This window comes from Anguilla rostrata, chromosome 13, assembly GCF_018555375.3.
Source record: "Anguilla rostrata isolate EN2019 chromosome 13, ASM1855537v3, whole genome shotgun sequence".
Classification (NCBI taxonomy): Eukaryota; Metazoa; Chordata; class Actinopteri; order Anguilliformes; family Anguillidae; genus Anguilla; species Anguilla rostrata.
The window spans coordinates 36,677,124-36,700,056 of record NC_057945.1 but is presented as its reverse complement, the minus strand read 5'-3'; the positions used below and the strand labels follow the sequence as shown (position 1 = coordinate 36,700,056).

General features: G+C 47.2%; 1 protein-coding gene across 20 annotated transcripts in view; it reads left to right on the top strand.

Annotated features, from left to right (window-relative positions):
• The window catches only part of nfasca (neurofascin homolog (chicken) a), a 103,423-nt gene extending 81,430 nt beyond the window's left edge, over positions 1-21,993 (top strand). For 12 of the 20 annotated variants that reach the window (XM_064306696.1, XM_064306705.1, XM_064306704.1 and 9 more), the window contains 6 exons: positions 89-271; positions 2,616-2,738; positions 6,698-6,847; positions 8,927-9,058; positions 10,491-10,560; positions 17,116-21,993. In XM_064306696.1, the coding sequence (XP_064162766.1) occupies positions 89-271; positions 2,616-2,738; positions 6,698-6,847; positions 8,927-9,058; positions 10,491-10,560; positions 17,116-17,344 (887 nt within the window). In that variant the 3' untranslated portion in view covers positions 17,345-21,993. The remainder of the gene's footprint in view (positions 1-88; positions 272-2,615; positions 2,739-6,697; positions 6,848-8,926; positions 9,059-10,490; positions 10,561-17,115) is intronic. The other 8 variants (XM_064306710.1, XM_064306712.1, XM_064306711.1 and 5 more) reach the window with 4 other exon arrangements.
• The last annotated feature ends 940 nt before the right edge of the window (positions 21,994-22,933 follow it).

Sequence of the window (22,933 nt, the reverse complement as noted above, 5' to 3'; positions counted from 1 at the left end):
CTTGCTGAATTGCTGCCGTTGTCAGATTCCCTTGTAGTGTTGTGTACTTGTTTTCTTGTTAACCTTTGTTCTCTACCCTACCTTGTAGATTTGCCCACAGATGATTTGGTGCCCACAAGTGTTCCCACCACCCTTCCTACCACCATTGCCACCATCCCTACTACTGCTACTGCTACTACCACCCCCAGTACCACTGCTAGTACTGCAGCCACAACAATCCCCAGCACCACCACTGCTACTACTGTTACAACCAAGCGTGCGGATGTACTGGGTACATCTTCTGTCATTCTTGCCTGGCGTTACACGCACCAAACTTGTCCCTCTACGCACACACACACACACACACACACACACACACACACACACACACACACACACACATACAAACGCACTGACCAAGGCTACCACAACACAACAGCGCAGTTGTGGTTACTGCGAAATGCAGGGGGACAGCCGATCGTATCTGTTCTTTCCATTTAGAAACTGATTGGTTACGGAAAGAGTGTGAAATTATGACACGTAGAGTGTTAAAGTCTGAGCCAGTGGTTAGTTGTGTCCTCCAGGGATATTGTACATAACCCAGTTTGGCCCCATGCCCCACAAAAACATGTATGGGGTATGTATTATTGCCATGTCTTTGTGTAAGCTGTATTTATGTTATTGGGATAATGTACCTTCAAGAACTCACAATTGCAACAGGAAAACGGACCCTTATATATTTGCAGTGCAATCCGGTACTTCTGGAATCACGCTGAGTTAATTTTCAGACTCAAGCTGACATCCTGTGTGTATGGCGTCTTTAAGAAGCCAGTACAGTGCCATGGCAAGATGCCTGTTGTTTGCCGGCAGACCTTCGGTTCTGTTCCCTTACCCGAGCGGTTCATCCCCACTCTCGCGCCCCTGCGGGTCCCATCGGGGCGCCCGCGTTTTCGCTCGTTCCCGAGTTCGCCCCATTTTAAGAAGCATTCTGCTTACCTTTTTTCAGCCTTTTTTCGGTCGCTAGTGTTTGCACGCACATCCCTCCGCTCGGCTGTTCTCTGTGTCGCCTGGATTTGAGTCGGTCGGGCTCCCGATGGCTGAGCCTTTTACGAGAAACGTCGTTACCGTAGTCCGTCGGGCGACGCTATGATTTTCAGCCCTTGAGTTCGTGAGAAGCACGTCCAGGGATTTTTTTTTTTTAATGCACGCTTGCCTTTGTCTAATTGAGCTTTGAAACAGCACTTGATACACCTGCCAAAGACGTCTGTTTTTTTTTTAGGCCGTGCGCTGTATGCAAGGATGCGTTTTGGAGCACGGCCAGAGTCTCAGCACAGCAGCCTGGGAAATTAGCCCGGCGTCTTTAGCTTGATGGCAGAAAAGAAAGAGTCGCTCTTAGCCATGTGCAAGTGGCCGAGTTCACGACGACGTAGGTCACACGGTACGATTAGGGAACTGTGTCCTGGCGCCCAAATAGCTGGCAACAGACTGCATTCTATTCACATTTCTAAAACACAGCAATTAGCAATTTTCTGACCTCATTTAACTCATCAAACAGAAGTATATGAACGTGGGTCATTTTCTTGTTCTCGAACATAATCCAATCCAACATTCATTGATTTGATCGATGTACACCCCCCCCAAACTCTGGAGTAAAATGCAAACCTGACCAGATTTGCCCCTCTGTACGGTTATCACTGTTGCAGTGTAATTAAAGTCGAGTGTTGAGTTGAGCTTGGTAGCCACTGGTAGCTTGGTGAAGATCTGGTATGGGCAGATATTTGGATCTAAACCCTGAAGTGTAATCGATCATTGCTTACACTAAATCAGTCCCTCTGACAGCCTTCCTGACAGTGTGAAGGAAAGGCTTGTGCTATGTGTAAATCTATCCCTGGAGTACTCAGGCTAACTGTTAGCGTAAACGAGGTTTATAACCTCAATTAGCAGCGTCTATGAAGGCTGCGTTCAGATTTTTCAAAAGAAAGTGCCCGTTTTTTATTATTATTTTTATTATTATTATTATTTTCCTCCAAAGAGCACGAGAGTTGTTTGTTTTTAGCGTTTCGGTTTCGTTAAAAATCAGCTTTTGAAGTGCGGACGATGGAGATGTAAGATCATCTTCTATGAAAGCCAGAGCAGTACATCGATCCCAGAAGTGCTTTTGTAGATGCGGAGAGAACTAGGCTGTCTTAGGCTAAGTCCCATCAGAGCACATCAAAGTGAGTGTGTGAGCGTGTGAGTATATGTGCCTGTGTGTTTGTGTGTGTGTGTGTGTGTGCGTGCATGCGTGCGTGCTGCATGCAGTGGTGCCGTATGAGGAGGGGGAGGTGGTGTGAGTTGGGGTTGGGGTTGGGGGGGGGGTTTAGGATTATCCCAAGGGCTCTGACCGACAGAAGTTCTCAAAAACACATTAGAACATTGGATTTTCTGTGGTGGAGAGGCCCACGGTGAGATCTTCTCACGGGACCCCAAATTCCCTGGCGACGCCCCTGGTTGCACGTGTGCGGGTGTGTGCTGGTCTCCGCGAATATGTCAATGGGTGTTGGCACAGGGAGCCTGTGTCTGTCTGTCCGTCCGATGTGTGTGTCTCTCCCTGCCCTTAATGGTTAATGACCTCCTCTCCGATGTGTCCCATGTAGCAGCTGGAGGACGACAGATCTGGAATGTGACGGTCGAGGCTAACAGTGACTATGCTAACGTCAGCTGGAATCACAACTTCCCTCCCGACAACTGTGAATTTGTGGTAGAGACCACTCTGGACAGTAAGGAAGAAACGTGATAGGTTGAATGAAAATGGGGGAGGGGCCTTACATCGTGGGAGGAGTTTCTAAAGGGAACCTCACACAGAAAATTCAGTGTTTCTCAGAGTTCTCTGGAACTAGCTGGGGGAGGAAAATAGCCTAGAACGTAAAATTTGGTTTTGTAAACTATTAACGAAATAACTGTCATTTGACTTGATATTAGTAACAGATCTAATTAATGGAAAGGTACTGTTTTCAAGAAACTTATAAATTGAGCTTGATTACGTACAGCATAGTGTCAGCCCAATTGGCTGCAACGTTTGCGTGTTGTTGGATGCCGTAGTGCATGGGGTACGTTACGAATGTTCTGCGCCCCGTTTCTAATGGATCTGAGGCCTATAAGTGTACCAGGACTCTGAGAACCACTGACTTAAGGAACCAAGATGTCGGGACGGGTATCCCATTTGAGGCCTGTCCATTCCACGATTACATTGAGACTCTGTGTTCAGAGATTGCAACTAAACTGGGTTTCACTTATTTATTGTTGTTATTATTATTATTATTAAGCGTATGCCATTGGACTTATCCCAGTTTCCCTCTGAAGGCTGATTGGATGACTGCAGTAGTACTTCAGCTCTCGCCCATACACACGGCGCGGGCAGTTCACACTTCTCAAAGCCCGGAAAGAAAGCCGTTGTCACATTTTTCTCAGCGAATTTCCACAAAACTCAATTTCCCAGCAGGAACGAGTCGATAATGGAGTTTTGTTTCCTTGACGGCTGTGAAAGTTCCCTTTAGATACTGTGTTATGGAGACGCATTCATTAAAAAAACCTATCTGACCAGGGGGTGAACATAACATTTTGGCTGTACGTTGAACAAATTTTCATGGCTTCGAAAATTTTCAATATAATTCCGGAAAAAAAAAAATCATATACAAAAGGGAAATAAGTATACTTTTCAGTGCGAAAGAACCTCGCGAAAGACATGCTAATTCACATCTACTACAGAGTCTTTTGATGCTATTCAATCTAACCGTAATGTGATTTGTGTTGTAGTACCTTTTTGTGAGGCAGTAACACAAGTGTTACTCTTTTTTTATTTCTTACACAACATTCTGAGTTGGTCAGTTACTGAGAAAGTTAAAGGAACTGTTGTGTAGTTGTTCCCTGTTGTGCTGTGGTATGATATGAAGGGGGAAACAAATTCTCCCAAAGTTGAGGAGAACCCGCATTGCGGTTGGATTGAATAGGCGCTTCTCTTCCTTGCAGTCGGTCTGTCGTGGCTGTTTGGGCATGTTTGGCCGTCCACTCCCGCTTTCAATCCCACGCTGCCCTGTTCTCCGGCTTCCGATTCGCTGGTGTTCAGCTTCCAGTGATCGGTCATAACAGGCTTTTTTTATTTTATTTTTTTGGCCCCAGGACTAATCCCTCCTCACTAAATAAACCGGCACATTTGATTTGTCCAGCAAGTTTGGAGACACCTTGTGACTTGAGGCTGTGTAGTTGGGTGGGTGGATGGGTGGGTGGGAGAGGTGGTGGTGGGTGGGGGACTTGGTGGGGGGGGGTGGGGGGGGCAGTGAGGTTCAGTTAATTTCTCCGACTCAAGGTCATTTCTGGAGGCCTATCGATAATCCACTTTCGCTGGTGGAAGATGGATGTTTGCCTGAGCTGAAAAGGCAGGCTGCCCCAATCAAATGCAGTCCTGCTCGCCCCTGCCTACAGACCGCCTCTCCCTCTGAATGCACGCGCACATAACGACCCGTGTGTGTTCTCATTTAAATGTCCTGTTAGGTCACTTTTAAATTCGGTTCAGCAGGAGAATGAGCACTGCGACTCACGGTCACCCTTGGTGGTAATCTCATGGAACATTTTCAAAAACAGGGACACACCTACAGGAAGGGCCCCCCACCCCCATTCACCTTCTTCCTACAAAAGCCCCCCCCCCCCCCACACACCTGCCCCCTGCCCCCATTCACCTTCTACCTATAAAAGCTGCCTCTATTCACCTTCTACCTACAAAAGCCCCAATCCCCATCACCAGGTTCCTAAGCTTGAATCACTTTTAGCCTTTACTGTACTATAGCTGCAGTTGGGGATGGATCAAATAATACTGTGTATGGACTATTAGGGAGGGGTAACACTGTGTATGGACTATTAGGGAGGGGTAACACGTATGACTATTAGGAGGTAACACGTGTATAGGACCATGTAGGGAAACTGGTATAGACCATTAGGAAGATACAGGTCCTGCCAGCCTGTTAGATGACCCCACTTCCTGTTGGACTGTCAGTTGCCCCTCCCACCCCACCTGTGGGCCTATCAGACGCTGCATGCCGCATGAACCATGAACACTAACCCCCTCCAGACAGGGGCTGTCTGACTGTGTACTGTTGCTCTCACCACACACACGCGTGTGCGTATGGCGTGTACTCTACGACTTCCTTGTTCGTCTGCGTGCATGACGCTGCACACGCAGATGAGAAACGGCCGGCCGGCCGGACGCACGCCCGCACGCCCGCCCGCGCGCGAAACGCTCTTCTGTGTCTGCGACCGCTCGGGGTCGCTCGCTTTGGAATGCAGCCCCGCTCCGCTCCTCCTCCTCCAGTTTCGACAGCGTGTCCTTCGCCGCGGTCTCTCCGCAACGTCACGTGACGTGACGACGACGTGACTCGGTTAAACGCGATTGGTCGTTGCCTTTCCCACACCCCACACCCCCACCCCACCCCTCCCACCCTGATCAGAAAGGTGTGTCGTGTGACCGTGCGGGTCACGTGTTCAGCTGTGCGGAACGCCGCTCTCCGGAAACAGCGTTTCTCGGCAGCTGGACTGGGTCGGGTTCTCGTACCCGTCCTCTCTGCATGTCAGCGCCGCCATTCCCGCTGTGATGATGTCATACGCTCATTCATGTCATGAAGGACGTGCGTCACCCGTGCGGTGCGTTCTGCCCGAAGGCTGCTCTCTGTGTGTGTGTCCTGTCCGGCTGCCAGTGGACTTCTGCTTTGGGCCACAGGCGTGTCGAACCCCAGTCCTGGAGGGCCACGCTGCCTGCTGGTTTTCCGTGGTGTCGTCTGGTTCATCGATTGGCTCGTGAATCCACGCCCCTTTGTTTAAGGCCTTAATTGGCAGCCGATTGAAAGGAAACCACGTAAAACCCCGCAGACACTGCGGCCCCCTGGGAGTTTAGTTTGATGCCCGTGCTTCAGGCAAAGACTCCGCTGTTTCTTGAGCTCAGATAAAAGCCTGTGTGCAGGTAATTGAGATAGAGGTGCCCCCCCCCGCCCCGCCCCACTCCACACCCACCCCACCAGCAGATAAGATAACTATCTTTTTAAGAGCTCTTTGTGATTCTCAGGAGAAAAGCATGTGTGACTGGAGAATGCTACAGCGTTAGCATCCGTGTGCGTCTGGTGTGCCTGATACAGCAGATGTCGTAGCTTCACGATTCCGCCCCCCCGAAAATTTAAACTTTTAAATATGTACACGGCAGGCGCCGTTTCTCTGCTGCTCACACACCTGTTTCCCCGAACCGTTTGTTCCCCGCTCCCTGCTGAAAATATCTTTCTTGCTTCTCTCCTGAGATTCATCCATAGCACATATGCAAGCTGCTGTAACCACTGAAAATTAACCCCCAAAAAATTTTTTTTTTTTTAAAGCTCAGACTGCCTCCTCTCAATGCCAACTTACGTGTCCTGATCTGACTGGGCTGTAAGTTAGGGGGCGGGGCTGCAAGTTAGGAGGCGGGGCTGTAAGTTTGGGGGCGGGCCTACGCTGGGAGGCGGGGCCGGCACCCTCGCCGTCTCAGTTACCTGCATAAAACAGGGGGCGGGGCCGCGGGTCTCACCGAAACTCTCGACCGCGTCCGCCCCGCACAGGCGTGCGGCAGCGGGAGGCCACGCCCCTCCGCTTGACCGGCGCCTCTCTTGTGTCCTCCTCCCCCACCCCCCCTCCCCTCCCCAAACCCCACCCCTCTGTCCCCAAGGTAACGGGACAAAGAGGAGAACGGTGGTCAAAAACGTCCCGCGGGCAAAGCTGGAGGGCCTGAGCGAGGGCACCAAGTACCACCTGCGCGTGCTCTCCCGCGACCGCCTCGCCGTCAGCAGCACTTACGTCACCTTTGAGACGAGTGCAGGTGAGGGAGGCCGTGGGCTAGGGCAGGGGGGTAGGCGGGGTGAGGGGGGGGGGGTAGGTGGTGGGGGGTTAATCAACATGACCCCCACCCCACCCCACCCCACCCCCCGAAATTGCCCCAGCGAGCTCTGTTGAATGCGCAAGGCCGGCCGTGGCGGCGGTTGGCCGTCGTCGTCGAGCTCCGTCAGCCGCGATGAACGCGGTGCCGATAAAGGCGGAGTCCTGCTGTCTTCCTCCTGTCACTCAAACCGCTTCCACCTCGGGGCCTGGGTGGAAGTGGAGGGCCTGGGTGTAAGTAGAGGGCCTGGGTGTAGGTCGAGGGCCTGGGTGTGAGTAGAGGGCCTGGGTGGAAGTAGAGGGCCTGGGTGTAAGTAGAGGGCCTGGGTGGAAGTAGAGGGCCTACAGTTTCGGGTGCTTCTGGGGCAGAACTGAAAGGGGCCCCCTTCAGCATGGAAACCAGGGGGGGGGAGGGGGAGGGGGCCGGGGGGGGGGGGTTAAAAACGAGCAGGTGCGGTTTCTTAAGCCTGGGTGCTCTCAGTTTAATTATCTCACGTCCCGATCGCTCCGGAGAGCCCAACTCTGCTCTTCAGAAGACTTCGGCGACGGAGCGCGGGTTCATGAATACCGAACGATCTGATCACTCGCCCGAAGGCTCGGGAATCGCACAAATTCACTCTCATAAGTAAATACTGTGAGAGCCTGCCAAGGCACAGCCGTCTCCGTATTTACATGAAGCGTACAGCTGTGTGAAGCCGCTCGTCTGTGGGTGCAGAGAGTGTGAAGCGCATGCATATTAAACCCACGCGATAAAAGAGCTTCCCTTATCACTGGACCGGATTATGGTGCCCAAGGGAAACCCTGGTGTACCGAGCCACGCGTGTCAGTGTGTGAGTGTGTGAGTGTGTGTGTGTGTGTGTGCGTGCGTGCGTGCATGCGTGCGTGCGTGTGTGTGTGTGTGTGCGTGCGTGCGTGTGTGTCTGTGTGTGTGTTTGTGCGTGTGTGTGTTGTGTGTGTGTGTGTGTGTGTGTGTGTGTGTGTGTGTGTGCGTGTGTGTGTGTGTGCGTGTGTGCGTGTGTGTGTGCGTGTGTGTGTGCGTGTGTGTGCGTGCGTGTGTGTGTGTGCGTGTGTGTGTGCGTGTGTGTGTGTGTGTGTGTGTGTGTGTGCGTGTGTGTGTGCGTGCGTGTGCGTGTGTGTGTGCGTGTGTGTGTGCGTGTGTGCGTGTGTGTGTGTGTGTGTGTGTGTGTGCGTGTGTGTGTGTGCGCGCGTGTGTGTGTGTGTTTGCTCCCTGTGAACCGAAGCAGGTTTAAACAAATGTCGGTTAAAAAATGGCCGGTTTTGGATCGCAGCTCAGAAATGTCGCTCTGCCGTTGCGGTTCGCTGCGCGTCCGCTCGCAGCTCGATCGACCGCCTGGGATGATCCAAGTGCCTGAATCTCATTTTCGCCTCTTTCTCTCTCTCTCTCTCTCTCTCTCTCTTTTCCTGTGTTCCCCACTTACCTCTTTCTGCCCCACTTGTGGGTGCGTGCGTGCGTGTTTGCGTGTGTGTTTGTGCGTGTGTGTCTGTGTGTGTGTCTGTGTCCGTGTGTCTGTGCATGTGTGTGCGTGTGGGTACGTGTGTATATTTATATGTGTGTGTGCATGTCTGTGCGTACGTGTGTGTGTGTGTGCGTGCATGTGCGCGCGTCTGTGTGTGTGTGCGTGTCTGTGTGTACGTGTGTGTGTGCGTGTTTATGTTTATATGTGCGTGTGTGCGTGTGTGCATGTGTGTGTGTGTGCGTGTCTGTGTGTACGTGTGTGTGTGTGCGTGTTTATGTTTATGTGTGTGTGTGCGCGTGTCTGTGTGTACGTGTGTGTGTGTGTTTATGTTTATGTGTGTGTGTGTGCGTGTCTGTGTGTACGTGCGTGTGTGCGTGCGTGTTTATGTTTGTGTGTGTGTGTGTGTCTGTGTGTACGTGCGTGTGTGTGTGCGTGTTTATGTTCATGTGTGTGTGTGCGTGTCTGTGTACGTGCGTGTGTGCGTGTCTGTGCGTATGTGTGTGTGTGCGCGTGTGTGTTTGTGCGCGCGTCTGTGCGCGTTGCAGCCTTCATTAAGGAAGAGGTGGACATCGCCACGCAGGGCTGGTTCATCGGGCTGATGTGCGCCATCGCTCTGCTCGTCCTCATCCTCCTCATCGTCTGCTTCATCAAGAGGAGCCGAGGGGGGAAGTACCCAGGTATGTGCGCGAGGACGGCTCTGAGTTTTACTCAACCTTTCTCTTTCAGCCCTGCGATTCAGCTCCCTGTTTGTGGCTCTGCAGATGGGTCTGTCCATCTCTTTATGCCGTTTCATTCATGTCAGTTTTGTATTAAAGGGCATAAAGCTGGGCTGTTGAGCTAAACTCCCAGGGGGCGGCAGTGTCTGCGTGAATGAACCACTGGTGCCAAAAGCACCCCGAGAACCAGCAGGCACTGCGGCCCTCCAGGACTGGAGTTTGACACCTGTGGTGTAAAGGCTTCTGAATGCTGAGAATCGCAGGTGTTGAACAAGAAAGAAAATGGAACCACTGATGTAAACAGAATGGGTGTGGCCTGTGTGCACCTTCCACCTGCATGTGGATTTCTACGGGAGCATTATGACATCACTCTTCCATCCGGAGGCCAGTCCTCTCATGATTGGTTGATTTGAATCTAAACTGTCTTTAGCATCAGTCTAGAATATTGCATGCTTGATTGAGTTCAGATCTGGTGACTGAGAAGACCGTAACGCATTTAAGATATCAGTGTCGTGCTCCTCAGACCACTGGGTGAATACCCGTGCTCTGGACTGGGGGCGTTTTAATCTTGGACAGCAAATAAATACATTACCTTGGGGTGAAATATGATCTCTCAGCTCCATTAAGTAGGGATTGATATGAGCCTTGCCTTCTTAAGGTATTAATCTAAAAAACTCAACACTATTTTTCCACTTCCATTTTTGCTCACTCCCTGTGCGTGAGACAGATAGATGTGCAGCGTGATGATCTGGCTTGCTGATAATTGGTTTCGGACAAGCTCTTAAAATTTCCTCAGATTTCCTCCAGTTCAAAACCATTTGCTCCAGCTGTTTCCATTAACCTAAGATCTACCAATGGCTTGCACAATGTGTGTTATGTTATATAAGGAGTATGTTGGACGTCTCTGATTGGGGTAGAATACAAAAGATATTACACCAAGTCATGCGTAGCTTTAGATAATCAAACGATAGACATTTCCTAAAAAAAAAAAAAAAAAAGCTATTTTAAATTCCTGGAAGCTAAGCCGTTTTTTTTAATGTTTCGCCTGAAGGTCTTCTGGACCTAAATATTACATTTACACCAAATATTACACAAACGCGTAATATCTCCACGTTCATCCCCTGTAATCTTTGCTATGAGGCCTTCCCAGAGATCACCACCGTTATCTAGAGCCGGTACATCTTGCCCAAGTCGTCATCCTTTGTGAACTGCTGCGCTCTCCTTTGGTGGTTTTTCTCTCTCTTTGTTGGAGAAATAACATCTTTGCGGTCGTGACTATTTACCTGCTGCCGCTCTTGCCGGGAAATCCAGAGATCATAATCACGCTAATAACAATCTTTCTTTTCCGTTTATTTTTTTTTTCTTCTTCTTCTTCTTCTGTGTTTCCTGGCAGTGCGAGATAAGAAGGACCTGCCGCTGGACGCGGTGGATCAGAAGGACCAGGACGGCTCTTTTGACTACCGGTAGGTAGCTTATTACCGACAGCCCCTGAGCGACAGCGCGCTCACCATCACTTACCGGACGCGCGGCGAAGGCTTGACGGATGTGCGTTTGAAAGCGTAAAACGTGTCCGTCGCGGATATTTCTTCCTTGTAATCGATGCGTTTCCTGGGTAGACTCCTTAAGCGGTGGAAAGACATAATTTTTGTGTGTGTGTGTGTGTGTGTGTGTGTGTGTGTGTGTGTGTGTGTGTGTGTGTGTGTGTGTGTGTGTGTGTGTGTGTGTGCGTGCGTGCGAGTGTGTGTGTGTGTGTGTGCGTGCGTGCGTGCGTGCGTGCGTGTGTGTGTGTGTGCGCGTGCGTGTGTGTGTGTGTGTGCGTGCGTGTGTGTGTGTGTGTGTGTGTGTGTGTGTGTGTGTGTGTGTGTGTGTGTGTGTGTGTGTGTGTGTGTGGTGCGTGTGCGTTCACGGACAATAAGGACCGGTTTTTTCAGCCGGGGCAGAAATTGAGAATGTGCTGTCAGTCGCCCTGTAGGACACGCACCCTCAGGAGACGGGAGAGACCCCAGGAGGGGCGGGGCGGGGGAGGGGGGGGGGGGGTGGTTATTGATTGCTCTCATACTGCCCTGGAAGTGTGAGTTATGACCTGTCGGTGGAGGGGCCTGCCCTCCGGTCCCCCGATTCATACTTCTTCAAAGCAGGCGGTCTGCCTCGTAGACCCCCCAGCATGGCTGGACCTCCTGCCGGGAGAATCCAGCCCACTCCAGCCTCGTGTCTGGCCTTGGGCCCCCATCCCCCCCCATCCCCTTACCCCCCACGGATTTAATTACACCTGTGACCTTATGCTTCATCTCCACCTCCAGGCTGTCTTAAACGGCCATGAACTCAGCTGCTCCAGCTGACAGAGAGAGAGAGCGAGAGAGAGAATCTGCCATTGGCTGGATGAGGCTTTGGTGTGAACACCACTGTCAGCCATCAAAGCCCTCCTGTGTGTGCCAGGGGCCACAGGGCCCAAAACGGCCCTTTCTCCTGTGATCTGGCTAATCCAAACAGCCGTGTGCCAGGGGCCACAGGGCCCAAAACGGGCCTTTCTCCTGTGATCTGGCTAATCCAAACAGCCGTGTGCCAGGGGCCACAGGGCCCAAAACGGGCCTTTCTCCTGTGATCTGGCTAATCCAAACAGCCGTGTGCCAGGGGCCACAGGGCCCAAAATGGGCCTTTCTCCTGTGATCTGGCTATCAGCGGGCAGCCGGATAAATCATGTTGTGCAAACACGACACGTTTCTGTTGGCCAGTGCCGCCTAAAAAAAATGCAGTTGGAGGGCAAAGTTGTGTGTTTGAACAGGTCTTATTTGGGTCTTCATATTTATGTGGGTGTTCGAGACTCTCATCGTGTGTGTCTGTGTCACTGTTAACTTTGAGCGCAGACGGTATCAATCTTGTAAAAGTAAAAATAAAAAAAGCCATTCCTCGTTTATTTGACTGCACTTGGAGGTGATGGATGAGTTGTCTGTCACAGTCAGTTTTTCAGGCTGTGAATTGATGAAGGACGCAAGTTGTCAAAGGAGTCGTGCTCATTTCTGTCAGTTCTGCCTTCGGATGCGAGATTCAGCTCTCGTCTGTTCTTCAGCACTGATAGCTGATTTGGTTGCTGCTGTATCTCCTGTCCAGGCTCTTTAAGATGGAGGCTCTGCAGTAGAATATGTGGGAATATGTGTACAATAGGGCTGAGCCATCAACCGTGGTGATAATTATCGCATGCAATACCGGCCATCACCACCATGTGGTGTATCGCCTTTCCTATTCGTTTTTGTCTGTTTAATTATACCTGATGCGGTAGTAAACTTTCAGACTTCACAGGCCATGCAAAATGTTCTGGGGGGGGAGGGAGTGGGAGGGGGAAACGTCACCATTGTTATCTATTGGGTATTGATAAGACAGCCAATCAGCAGCAAGGCCTTGCAGGTTCCATGCGATTGGAAAAAAAAAATCACTTGATCACTGGGAAGCTGTACCACCTGCCGATTGGTTGTTTTTTCATTACCCAATGAATGATTGGATGATTGCCGTTGCGGTATATGGCCCAGCTCTACCGTACGACTTCATTTTACTACATTTGTGCAGAGCTGTGATCTCTTCACTGTGGATTGTGTGCTGCAGATTGTGTGTGTCTGTCTTTAGACTGACCTACTGACCTCTAAGCTCACGGCTCTCCCTCTCTCCCCCCCCCTCCTCCAATGGCTGCTTTAACGTAAGGAATGAGAACAGGTACTCGGTCCCCGCACGGCATCTGATCGAACCCGAGCATGTCTGTAGCAGGACCACAGTCACTTTTTCCCCAAACTGAGGTCAGAGCTGGCCAGTCCACTCCCCCCTTCTTCTCCTCCCGCCTCCATCTCCCAGGGGTGTCAAACACAAAAATCCACGGTGGGGGGTGGGGGGGGGGGTTATGTATTGTTTACCCCCCCCACTCTTGTGGTTTGAGTTCGGGTTTATGAATGTAATTGAGATGCATTCTGATCAATATTCCATTGATTTCCCGTCCCATCGCCGTGGTTCCCGCATCTTCGGATGGTATTGAATTCTTAGTGAGGCACTTTCAGAAAGAATGGAGCGATCAATTATCCGGAGAGGTGTCGTGGCGCATGCGAATAAAGTTTTCGTTTTTGAAAGCCTGCAGCTTTTGATGTGCTCGGCACGGTGCCTTTGTTTAATCACTTCCATTTCCTTCTTTTTTTTTTTTTTTTTTTTTTTTTTTTTCTTTTTTTTTTTTGTTTGGTGGCTGACATTTAAAAATGATCTCTCTTAGGATAAAGATCTGAAAATAGGACAGACAAAACAAGGTCCTTTGGGGACTGCAGTAAATAACTCTGACGGCAGTTATCATTGTTTGACACCCCTGCAGGAGTATTCTGTGTAATAGCAGTGAGACTCAGTTATAGTGAATAGCAATTGACCCACAACTACACCAGATAATTGTTGAAGTCCTAGTGTTTATTTATTTTTATTTTTTTTTTGCATGTGTATTGATAGGTGTGGGACTGATTCAGTTCATACGCGGTGACTGGATGAACACACCGGTGAATGCTTTCCTCTGTGATGCATGTCTCCAGGAAGTGCCAAGCAACTGTCAAAAAAAAAAAAATCTATTTTGGTATTGCACTGCTAGACTTTTGTCTTGGTGTCGTGTGAGACCTATTTAGAAACAAGGACTCAAGTGTATTTGTTTAGAGTGAAAAATGTGTTTGTTCAAATTAAATTATGTAGCACTTGTTCACATCTATGTCTTTGTACACAAATGTCTGAACAATATATTGCAAATACAGCCTAAAACTTGTCTTTGAAACATTAAAGTTCAAAAACAAATTTTCACGCAGTATTTCACATTTTCACTTCTATACAATTAATGGAGGTTAGTGTTAAACGTTCAACATGTTGGCACTTAAATGCTAACATTTTGGAATGAAACGCTGTTGAAATGTAAATGACTTTGGATGCATGCTGTATTTTCGAAATGTGCTGAAACCTTTTGTGTGGCAGTTTATATTCCTGTGACCTTTACTAACAGGGCCCTCACAGAATGAGGTTTGATCACCTGGTGTTCCTCCATGCAGCGTCAGTGTTATTAATGCCACAGAGTACAGCTACAGTAGCATTGCAGTGTTTCTCTCTCTCTCTCTCTCTCTCTCTCTCTCTCTCTACATACTCTGTCTTTCTCTGTCACTCTCTCACGCTCTCTTTCCTGCTCTCTCTTTCTCTCTGTCTCTCTTTCTCACTCTTGCTCTCTTGCTCTCTCACTCTCCCGTTCTCTCTCTTGCTGTCTCTTGCTTTCTCTCTCGCTCTCTCTCTTTTTCCCCCTCTCTCACTGTCTCACTCTCTCTCTCTCTGTCTCTCTCTGTCTGTCTCTCGCTCTCTCTCCCTCTCTCTCTTTGTCTCTCTCTCTACCTCTACCTTTCCTCTGCTTTCTTCTTTGCTCACTGTATATTTTTGTTCTCTTTCTTTTCCAACCCCTTTTGTGCCTCTTGTTCTCTTTTCCCATTGGAAAACGCAGGTCTCTGGAAAGGTATGAGAAGAGAATCATAATGGCATCCTAACGCAAATCCTCAATTGTTAACCCCGAGATGCACATCACCTCCCTGGATTAATATTTATCCATTTATTTAAATTATTATAGATAATTATTTCTATAATTTATGCGGCAAGTTTTAATCGATTAGTCTTTTATAATCCATTTATCATCACATTTTTTCTAAATTCTTCACGTAACAAAATAAATCAGTTTCTCCCACTTATGTATTTTATATATTTTTGAAAAATAAAAAATTGTAGTGACTAAACCAATATCATTAAATCAACATATACTCCATGTTGGAAAAAAAACAAATCTATTCATTTCATTGACTAATGAATGAACATAATCCTAAAGGTTCAGTAGGCCAAAACTGCTGGGTTTTAGGGTTTGTCTGAGGAACACCCTTCTCTTCATAGAGTCTCTTATGCCATAAGGCTGTTCTGGTGACAGCTCCAAAGCCAGGAGATGAGTCATTGGAAATGAATCATTGACTCATTTGAAAGACGTTTGAAAAAGTGTACTTTTCAAATGTGGAGAATTGGCTAGATTGAACAGTATTGGTCCCCACAAGATCTCAGACTTTTTTATTTTTTATTTTTTTTTTACCAGTCCCACATTTCCAGAGTTTTCATCAGGTCAAGCGCACATCATGTCATAAGAAAACTCAATGAACAAGGGGTGTGGCCGTAAATGGAGATTCCACTTAATAAATGGTCTTATTTCAATGCGTGTTTTAGGAAAAAATGCGTTCCCGCTCGTCCTTTCAGATGGTACGTATGAGAGTGTGATTAACACATTAACCCCAAAGCTATTGCCGTTCCGCAGATTAATCGATTAAAACAAAATAAACGGTTTGTGCACTTTTTAGTTTTATTCTCATCAGTATCTTCTACCAGCTCTTGTACTCAGTAAAATGCCTTTGAATCTGACCCAAGCTATGAGTGATATTTTTTAAAAGCTTGAAAGAGTCAGTCCTTTGGGGCCAGAGGTGGCAGTTGGTGTTTCTATTTTCATAGATCGCTATTTGTTCTGACCTCTGTTGCCCACTTATCCGGTTGACATGGTAACCTAGCATGTTGCATGCGGGGAGCCCTGTCTCCTGGTAACCTTGGTAACCTTTGGTGGCCCCTCCCCAAATTTACCTGCTTCACGGTTCTGCAAGAAGCCTCACACGGACTCACAGTGGACCCCCCCACCCCCCCGGAATACCAGTGAAAAACTAAAAACCGAACTTAACCGAGTCTTGCATCTGCTACTGCTAGCACTGCACCACTTCTTTGCTTAAATGATATTTTCTTACTCTTGGCTGGCCTGTTTTGATCCAGAAGGTTCCTTATGATGCTGCATGAGGCATCACCCCCCCCCCCCCCATCCCGCAGGTGTAAAAGGAATATGGCACAGCATGTTACTTGAGAATGCTGAGATTAGAGTATATATACTGTATATTTATAATTAAATTCCTCCCAGTAAAATACGTTTTCTTTTTTAATACATTTTGTTTGCAAGTTTGTTCTGCTGTGAATATAAAACGTGGTAATGTATTAAGGAACGTTTTTATTCTTGTTCTTACTGCTGAATGGTGTTCTGTTTGTGTAATTTATTTCTTTATTTTTTTCCTTACTTTAACTTATTTAATTCACCATAATAATTACTATGTCCATCATGGCATTATTTAAGAGGGGAAAAAGCATATCACGTATATTATATTTGGGTTTAGTTTTGCACGTTTTTTTCCTTTATTGAGATTAGCGAAGGTTAAAATTTGCACTACAGAAGCACTCAACATTTAATTAAAACTTGTGTCCATTTGTTTTCATGCAGCGCAATAATCTTAATCTCTGATAGGATTAGTGGTCTGGGTCTCTCATCCAGTGCTTCTAAATAACTTATTTAATCAATCCAAAAACTGCAATGTCATCTTAAGATGAAGTGCCATGCTGAAAAAGAAAAAACCTCATATTAATCATGTGCTATATTAAAACATTTTACCCTCTGGCCAGTTTCATTAAGTCCAGGGGTTCATTAAATCCAGGGATACACGTTCTGTAAAAAAAAAAAAGAAAAAGTCTTGCTTTTGTAAAGTCGGTTTGAAACCTCAGTTAAAGTGTACATTTGTTTTTGTTTACTTGTTTTTTGGAGCATACGTACGAAACGTACATGCATACTTACACACATACATGCATGCATACAGTGCGTAGTACATTTTGCAGTTAATATCAATTTGTGCTCCTGGATGCCTGCTCAAGTATCACAAGGTTGAGTAGTGCATCATGGTCCAGGCTCCAATGGCAGTGCACTATGTGGGAATTAAGGCTGTAGTTCTCCCGTTTACGGCATGGCTGCCCCAACACCAAAACTTGCGGTTGACTTTGAGTAGCTCTGTACCCTCTGCAAACCTCCGGTGCGAAAGAAAGCGGGGCTGACCTACGACCTTGGTCCCCCCCCACCCCCGACCCCTGACCTTTGTCCCCCTGACCTCCGACTTTTGTCCCCCCCTGTCGCCTTCCAGCAGCGACGAGGACAACAAGCCCCTGCAGGGCAGCCAGGCCTCGCTGGACGGCAACGTGAAGGAGAGCGACGACAGCCTGGTGGACTACGGCGAGGGCGGGGATGGCCAGTTCAACGAGGACGGCTCCTTCATCGGCCAGTACACCGTCAAGAAGGACAAGGAGGAGACAGAGGGCAACGAGAGCTCCGAAGCCACCTCCCCCGTCAATGCCATCTACTCCCTGGCATAGCCCCGCCCCCCCACATGCCTGCCCCGCCCCCTCCCGAAGGGGGAGGACGGTGGGTGCTGTACACGCATCTACACACACACACACACACACACACACACTTACCAACCAGATGCCAGGAAGCCACAGAGTCCCACCCCCTAAGGGACGAACCCACTTTCAGTGACCGAGGGAGGGGGTGGAGGACGTGACACCTGCGCTTGCCACGGCCACTACAGTTTGGCTCCTAATTGGCCCACAAAGGTGACTTTTTTTTGGAGTCAGTACCAGTCCCCCCCCCCCCATCCCCCACCCCCCCACTCCTCTTCCCCTGCACAGACCTCGGTGTACTATTCAGGGGGCGGGACTTAAAGGACAATGTAAGGGGGGGAGGAGAAAACGTGGGGATTTTCACCCGTTTTGTGTGGCTTTGCTTTTTCTGCCATTTTGTTTTGGTTTTTTTGGGGTTTTTTTTTTTTTTGAGGATTTACTTTCTCCCTTTCTCCCCTCCTTCTTTGTTGCTAGCTTCAAAAGAAAGAAGAGCAAAATTGCCAGATCTGTCAACAAACATATCAGCTGTACGTTACAAGCCATCCAATCACCAGGACACTGGCATGGGTTTATCATATTGATATATTCACAATGAAAGATCTTGGTTCCTGGTTGATAAATTGAGTAAGTAAATAAACAGTTAAATGCCGTGAACAGTGCTGGCACAATCTCTGTGCCCGTCAAAACTATGCACTCTGTACTACCGTCCAATGGCTTTGCTTCATGTTGGGTTACAAAATGTCACTTCCTTGTTGGGTCTTTTTTCTCTTCTCTTCTAGGCAGGCAGCACTACAAATCCAGTAACAAATCTTTTACTTTCAATGTTAATGTACATGGTATGTGTAGTCCTTTCTTTTTCGTCCAGTCTGTAGAGAATTTGAATGGCTGTTGCTGTAGCATAATCACTGTGGCCTGCGAGTGGGCTGCCTGACGTACCCTGTAAAAGGAAAACAAACAAAAAAAACGAACAAAAAAAAACGACACTATATGAGATATTATTCTAAAGCATGGTAGTCTTGTAGTGCAACAAAGAGGTCGAAGAGGGTAGCGAAACGGTACGAAGCGTTTCTGGAGATATCTTGGGCCGCCTGACCTGACGGGTAGCTCGCTAAAATTTCTCGTCTCCTAGCCTGGTCCCGCTGCGGCCCTCAAGCTGAAAGTGTTGTCCCCGACACACGTGGGCATGCTTTCAGGACTCACCCTTCAGTACCGAACCTGCAGGTCCTCACACGGTGGGACTGCCTCTGCACATCGGTGATACCGGTTGCCTTTTCCTGTAGGAAAGCAAGCGATGCTATTTTCCCCCACTTTTCTTCGTTTTAAAAAAAAAAATTTTTATTGCATGGCTAAATGCCGATCAAGGTTTGTTTTGATCTGAAAAGATATTTTGTTGCCAGGGGTCAAGAACATGTCTGTATTTCCCGAGAATAATTACACTTAGCTCTTGAAGTTTTAAATGTACTACAGTGTGAGATAATCTCTGCCTTGCAGGCAGGCAGGGAACTGTAGGCTGAACAATGATGCAGGAGGGTATTTTCTGTATAAATATGGCCAGTGATCTTAATTCCTGGTCATGGCGGGCCGTGGGGTCTGCTGGTTTTTGTGTTTACTCGGCACTTAATTGATAAATTAAAGCAGTCTGTTACTCAGTTAACTCACCTCACCTGGTTTCTTTAGTCTGAATTGGGTACTGATATTAAGGTGGAAAAAACCCCAAAACCAGCAGACCCTGCGGCCCATCAGGACCAGGAATGAAGATCACTGCGCTAGGTCATAATAATCCACCTGGGGAGTATTTCAAAAGAAACATTATAAATCGCTTTTTAGAAACTATGTTATCATCAAGGCCACCGGACAGAAAAGCTACATGGTTCGATGCCTGAGATGTTCCTCGGAAATTACAGTTGATGTCTCCCAGCGATTAGCCGTCCGAAGATATATGCATTCCCCTCAGTCTGGAGCGCGGTTCATGCACTGCCCAGCAGACGAATCACCGTAAAACACGCTGCACCAGGAAGGGAGCTGACCGTAATGAGCGCTAACGTTTATCACCATAGCCCATTTCAGTATTGTGTTAGCTAGCCATTCATACCGTCATAATGACTCCATTAGACTCGAACACCATTAACCGTGACTGAAAAGGCATCTCGACTTGTTTAGAAATCTATATTAATTGTAATTACATTTTGTTTATAATGTCGATATTAATTTATGAATTATTAGTCAGATACGTTATTTTAACGATGATCGTTGTACTATCGCGTCACATTGAGGGGGTGAAACGTGCACGCGGTCTGCCTGATACGTTTCTGTTTCCGCAAAATTACAACCAACAAAATTAAATCGTTATAGCGGACAGCATTGTGGCAACAGAAATTTCTGCTGTTGACAAACGTTGCAGTCACAAACCTGTTGCTTCTCTCTCTAGTGTTATTCTTATTGATGTTGTTGTATAACTGTTGTATTACATGTTAATATTAGAATTTACTCTATGACTTTGACACAATGCAAAAAAAGGGAGATATTCTTTATATTTATTGGTTATAAATAGGACCTGGGATAAACACAAAGTACTATATATTTTATCTATGTAATTATTTATGAAGTAGTAGGAAAGAACATGTAAGCTGCATACACACTTTTACAAGTACACAGTAAAATGTTCAGTGTTTTTTTTTTTTTAATTAACTCTTACACAGAGTACATGCGGTCCCATTTGGGACTCCCAAGTGTACTGTGGTAGAGCTGAATGAACACTGGGCATTTTACTGTGTACCCACATCCACTCAGAAAGTCAGTATACCCTGAGGGGGCAGGTTTAATGCCCCCCCCTTCCCCCCCCCCCCCACCCTCCCCAGTGGCTGACTTTTATTTTATTTTATTTTTTTGCCCTTGTTTCGTCATTATGTTCAGCACCTGTAGCGTGTAGGTGGTTCTCCTCTATTTAAAAAGCAGCTCCCCAAAAACCTTCCCTAAAATGAAAGCAATTAACGTTCAGGAATGGAGGTGGACAAATCAGAGAGATCCTGGGAGATGTTAAATATCAAGTTCTCTATCGGGCCATAATCAAGCGTATGTAATAAGTCTTTGTGTGTGTGTGTGTGCGCGCCTGGTACGAAGGAACCACAACTTTATAAATGGCATTAATTGAGGTAATTGAGAAGTTCTGGTCCTTGGCGCATTTTCTGTCTTCTTTATTACGCCTGCAAACGGTTAAACCCGGTAATTCTACACGGAGGCTCTGCTCCCTCATTACCCATCATGCCTTTCACCCACCACCACGCCTGGTGACGGCTCTTTGTGACAGCGGCTCGATGCACAGACTAAAGCCTCCTGCTGTTTAGCCGGCGGTTTCTCTGGCGATGCCTTCGTCTTCACGGTAGCCGTGAGGTCCAAGCCCCCCCCGACCCCCCGCTCATGTTCCGTGCCTGTTCCACTGTGTTCCTTTTCCCTTTCCGGAAAAAAAAACCTCAAAAGCAATATCCTCCAGAACTATTTTGGGGATTTGGACACCTCAGCATCTCTTTCCCCTATTGGGTCTCTGGGACTGTGGCTGCCGAGCACAGATGACCCGACGGAGCACAAAACACCGGACTGAGGGATTTCCAACGCGGCAACAAAACCTTTTACCGGTGCGGCGTCTGCACCCATGCCTTCACACGGACATAAGAGGGGGCGGGGAATGGGGGGGTGAGTTTGTTTTTATCTGCCCCCCCACCCCCACCCCCCCCTGAAAGAGACCCCACATTGAAGTTCAACTTTGGCTGATGATCACACTTACCCTGAACTTGCCTTGGACGCCTGGATTCCCCTCGACGTCACTCTACCACTTCCTCCTCCCCAGCGTGCCCCCCCCCCCCCCCCCCCCCCCCCCAGAGTATTCGAGGCCCTCCACATTGTTCCTCGATGTCCCCCAAAGGACACTTGAAAATGTAGAACTTGTGTACATGTCGATGCTCACTGCTTTCTTATGTCCTTTGTTTGAAATTGTTTTTTTTTGTCCACGTGTGTTGATTTGCTGAAAAGGCCAGTTTGTTCATCATTTCAACCTGGGCTTGTACGCATTGGCTGCGTTCAGCTAGGCCATTCCTCACCACAGGAGCTAGTCACTTTTCAAGAAGAGCCATTGTCAGCTGTGCATTTTAAGGGCATTGTTGCTCATCCAGTCCAAAAGAACTAGTCATAAGGAACACACAGTAATAATGCATAAAATTAATTAAAATTAATTATTGGACATTTGTACATGCATCATAAATGCTTACTATTTGAATAACCTCATGTCTTAATTTCTTATTGTTATTATTATTATTATTATTATTATTATTACAATTATTGCCACCATACACAGTACATATCTATTCATATATTTAGCCTTAGGAATTGTTTTATATCGATTAATATTTATTTTCTATTGTAAATTTAACTGTACCTAAGCAGCTTTGAAGCACTGCTCCTACAGGAAAGATGAACAGTGTTTGAAAGGTACATCAGATTTGAACAAAAAAAGACAAAAAATGGCATATTAACATACTCATTATGTATGCGTGTATGAACGAGAGGCAGAAACTAATCCACTAGAGAACGCCTTTCTTTATAGTAAAGCCATTTCATTTTCTCTAAAATGTCTGACCTCTTACTTGTGTTCTGGCTGTGAGATGTTTATTCTATGAAATATTAGTTTGAGCCCCACTCTGTTCCTTCTACGAAAACAAACACACACACACAAGCACAATAGCAAAACTATTTTTTGATTTATCACGTTTACATGTCTGTAGTTGTGTTTCAATAACACTGTGCACGAACGATGGGAACACATCATATCTGACATGACTGCCAAAAGTTGAATGCTAAAAATAAGTCCAAAGAAGTAATAAATCCACATGATATCAATCATCCTTACCCCTTTATAGCAGTCAGAAGACTTACTAATCGATCGCCTGCTTACTGTTGTTCACATTGAGAAAAATAATTACACCATGAGTAAGTATCCTGCGGGTTCTCAGTGCTCTTGCCCCCCCCCCCCCCCCTTTTTTTTTTACAGACTTTTTGGTATTAAAATCCACCCTGATCACAACTACAGTAGAGATCTGTAGCCCTCTACGTGAAACCTTAAAAGATAAAACTGAGCTCTACCACCGTTGTCGGGGATTTCAAACGTCTGTTTCGGGTTTATTGAAAAATCCAATTGTGAAAACCCAGCTGAAATTGTGTCCTGTCAAAACAGGATTTAAAAACAAGGCATCTGCCATCTGATGCCCATCAAACCTTTTTTTTTTTTTTTTAGAAATCCCGTCAGATGTTTGGCCGGTGGATTTTCTAAACCGATGTAAAACTACTTAAGTTACAAATGCCCAGTTGTGTTGCCATGCCTACGTTCAATTTGCGAGTGTGTGGGTGAAGTTATACACAGTTTAGTGATTGCTATTAGCCTAACTGTTCAAAAACAAAATCACCAATCTCCAATAGTGTATGCTGGGTAAATATGCAAATTGTTCCCGCTCATACCGTGAGCGGTATCCAAATTTAATTTAAGATCTTTGAGAGGCCGTTTATTGTTAATAT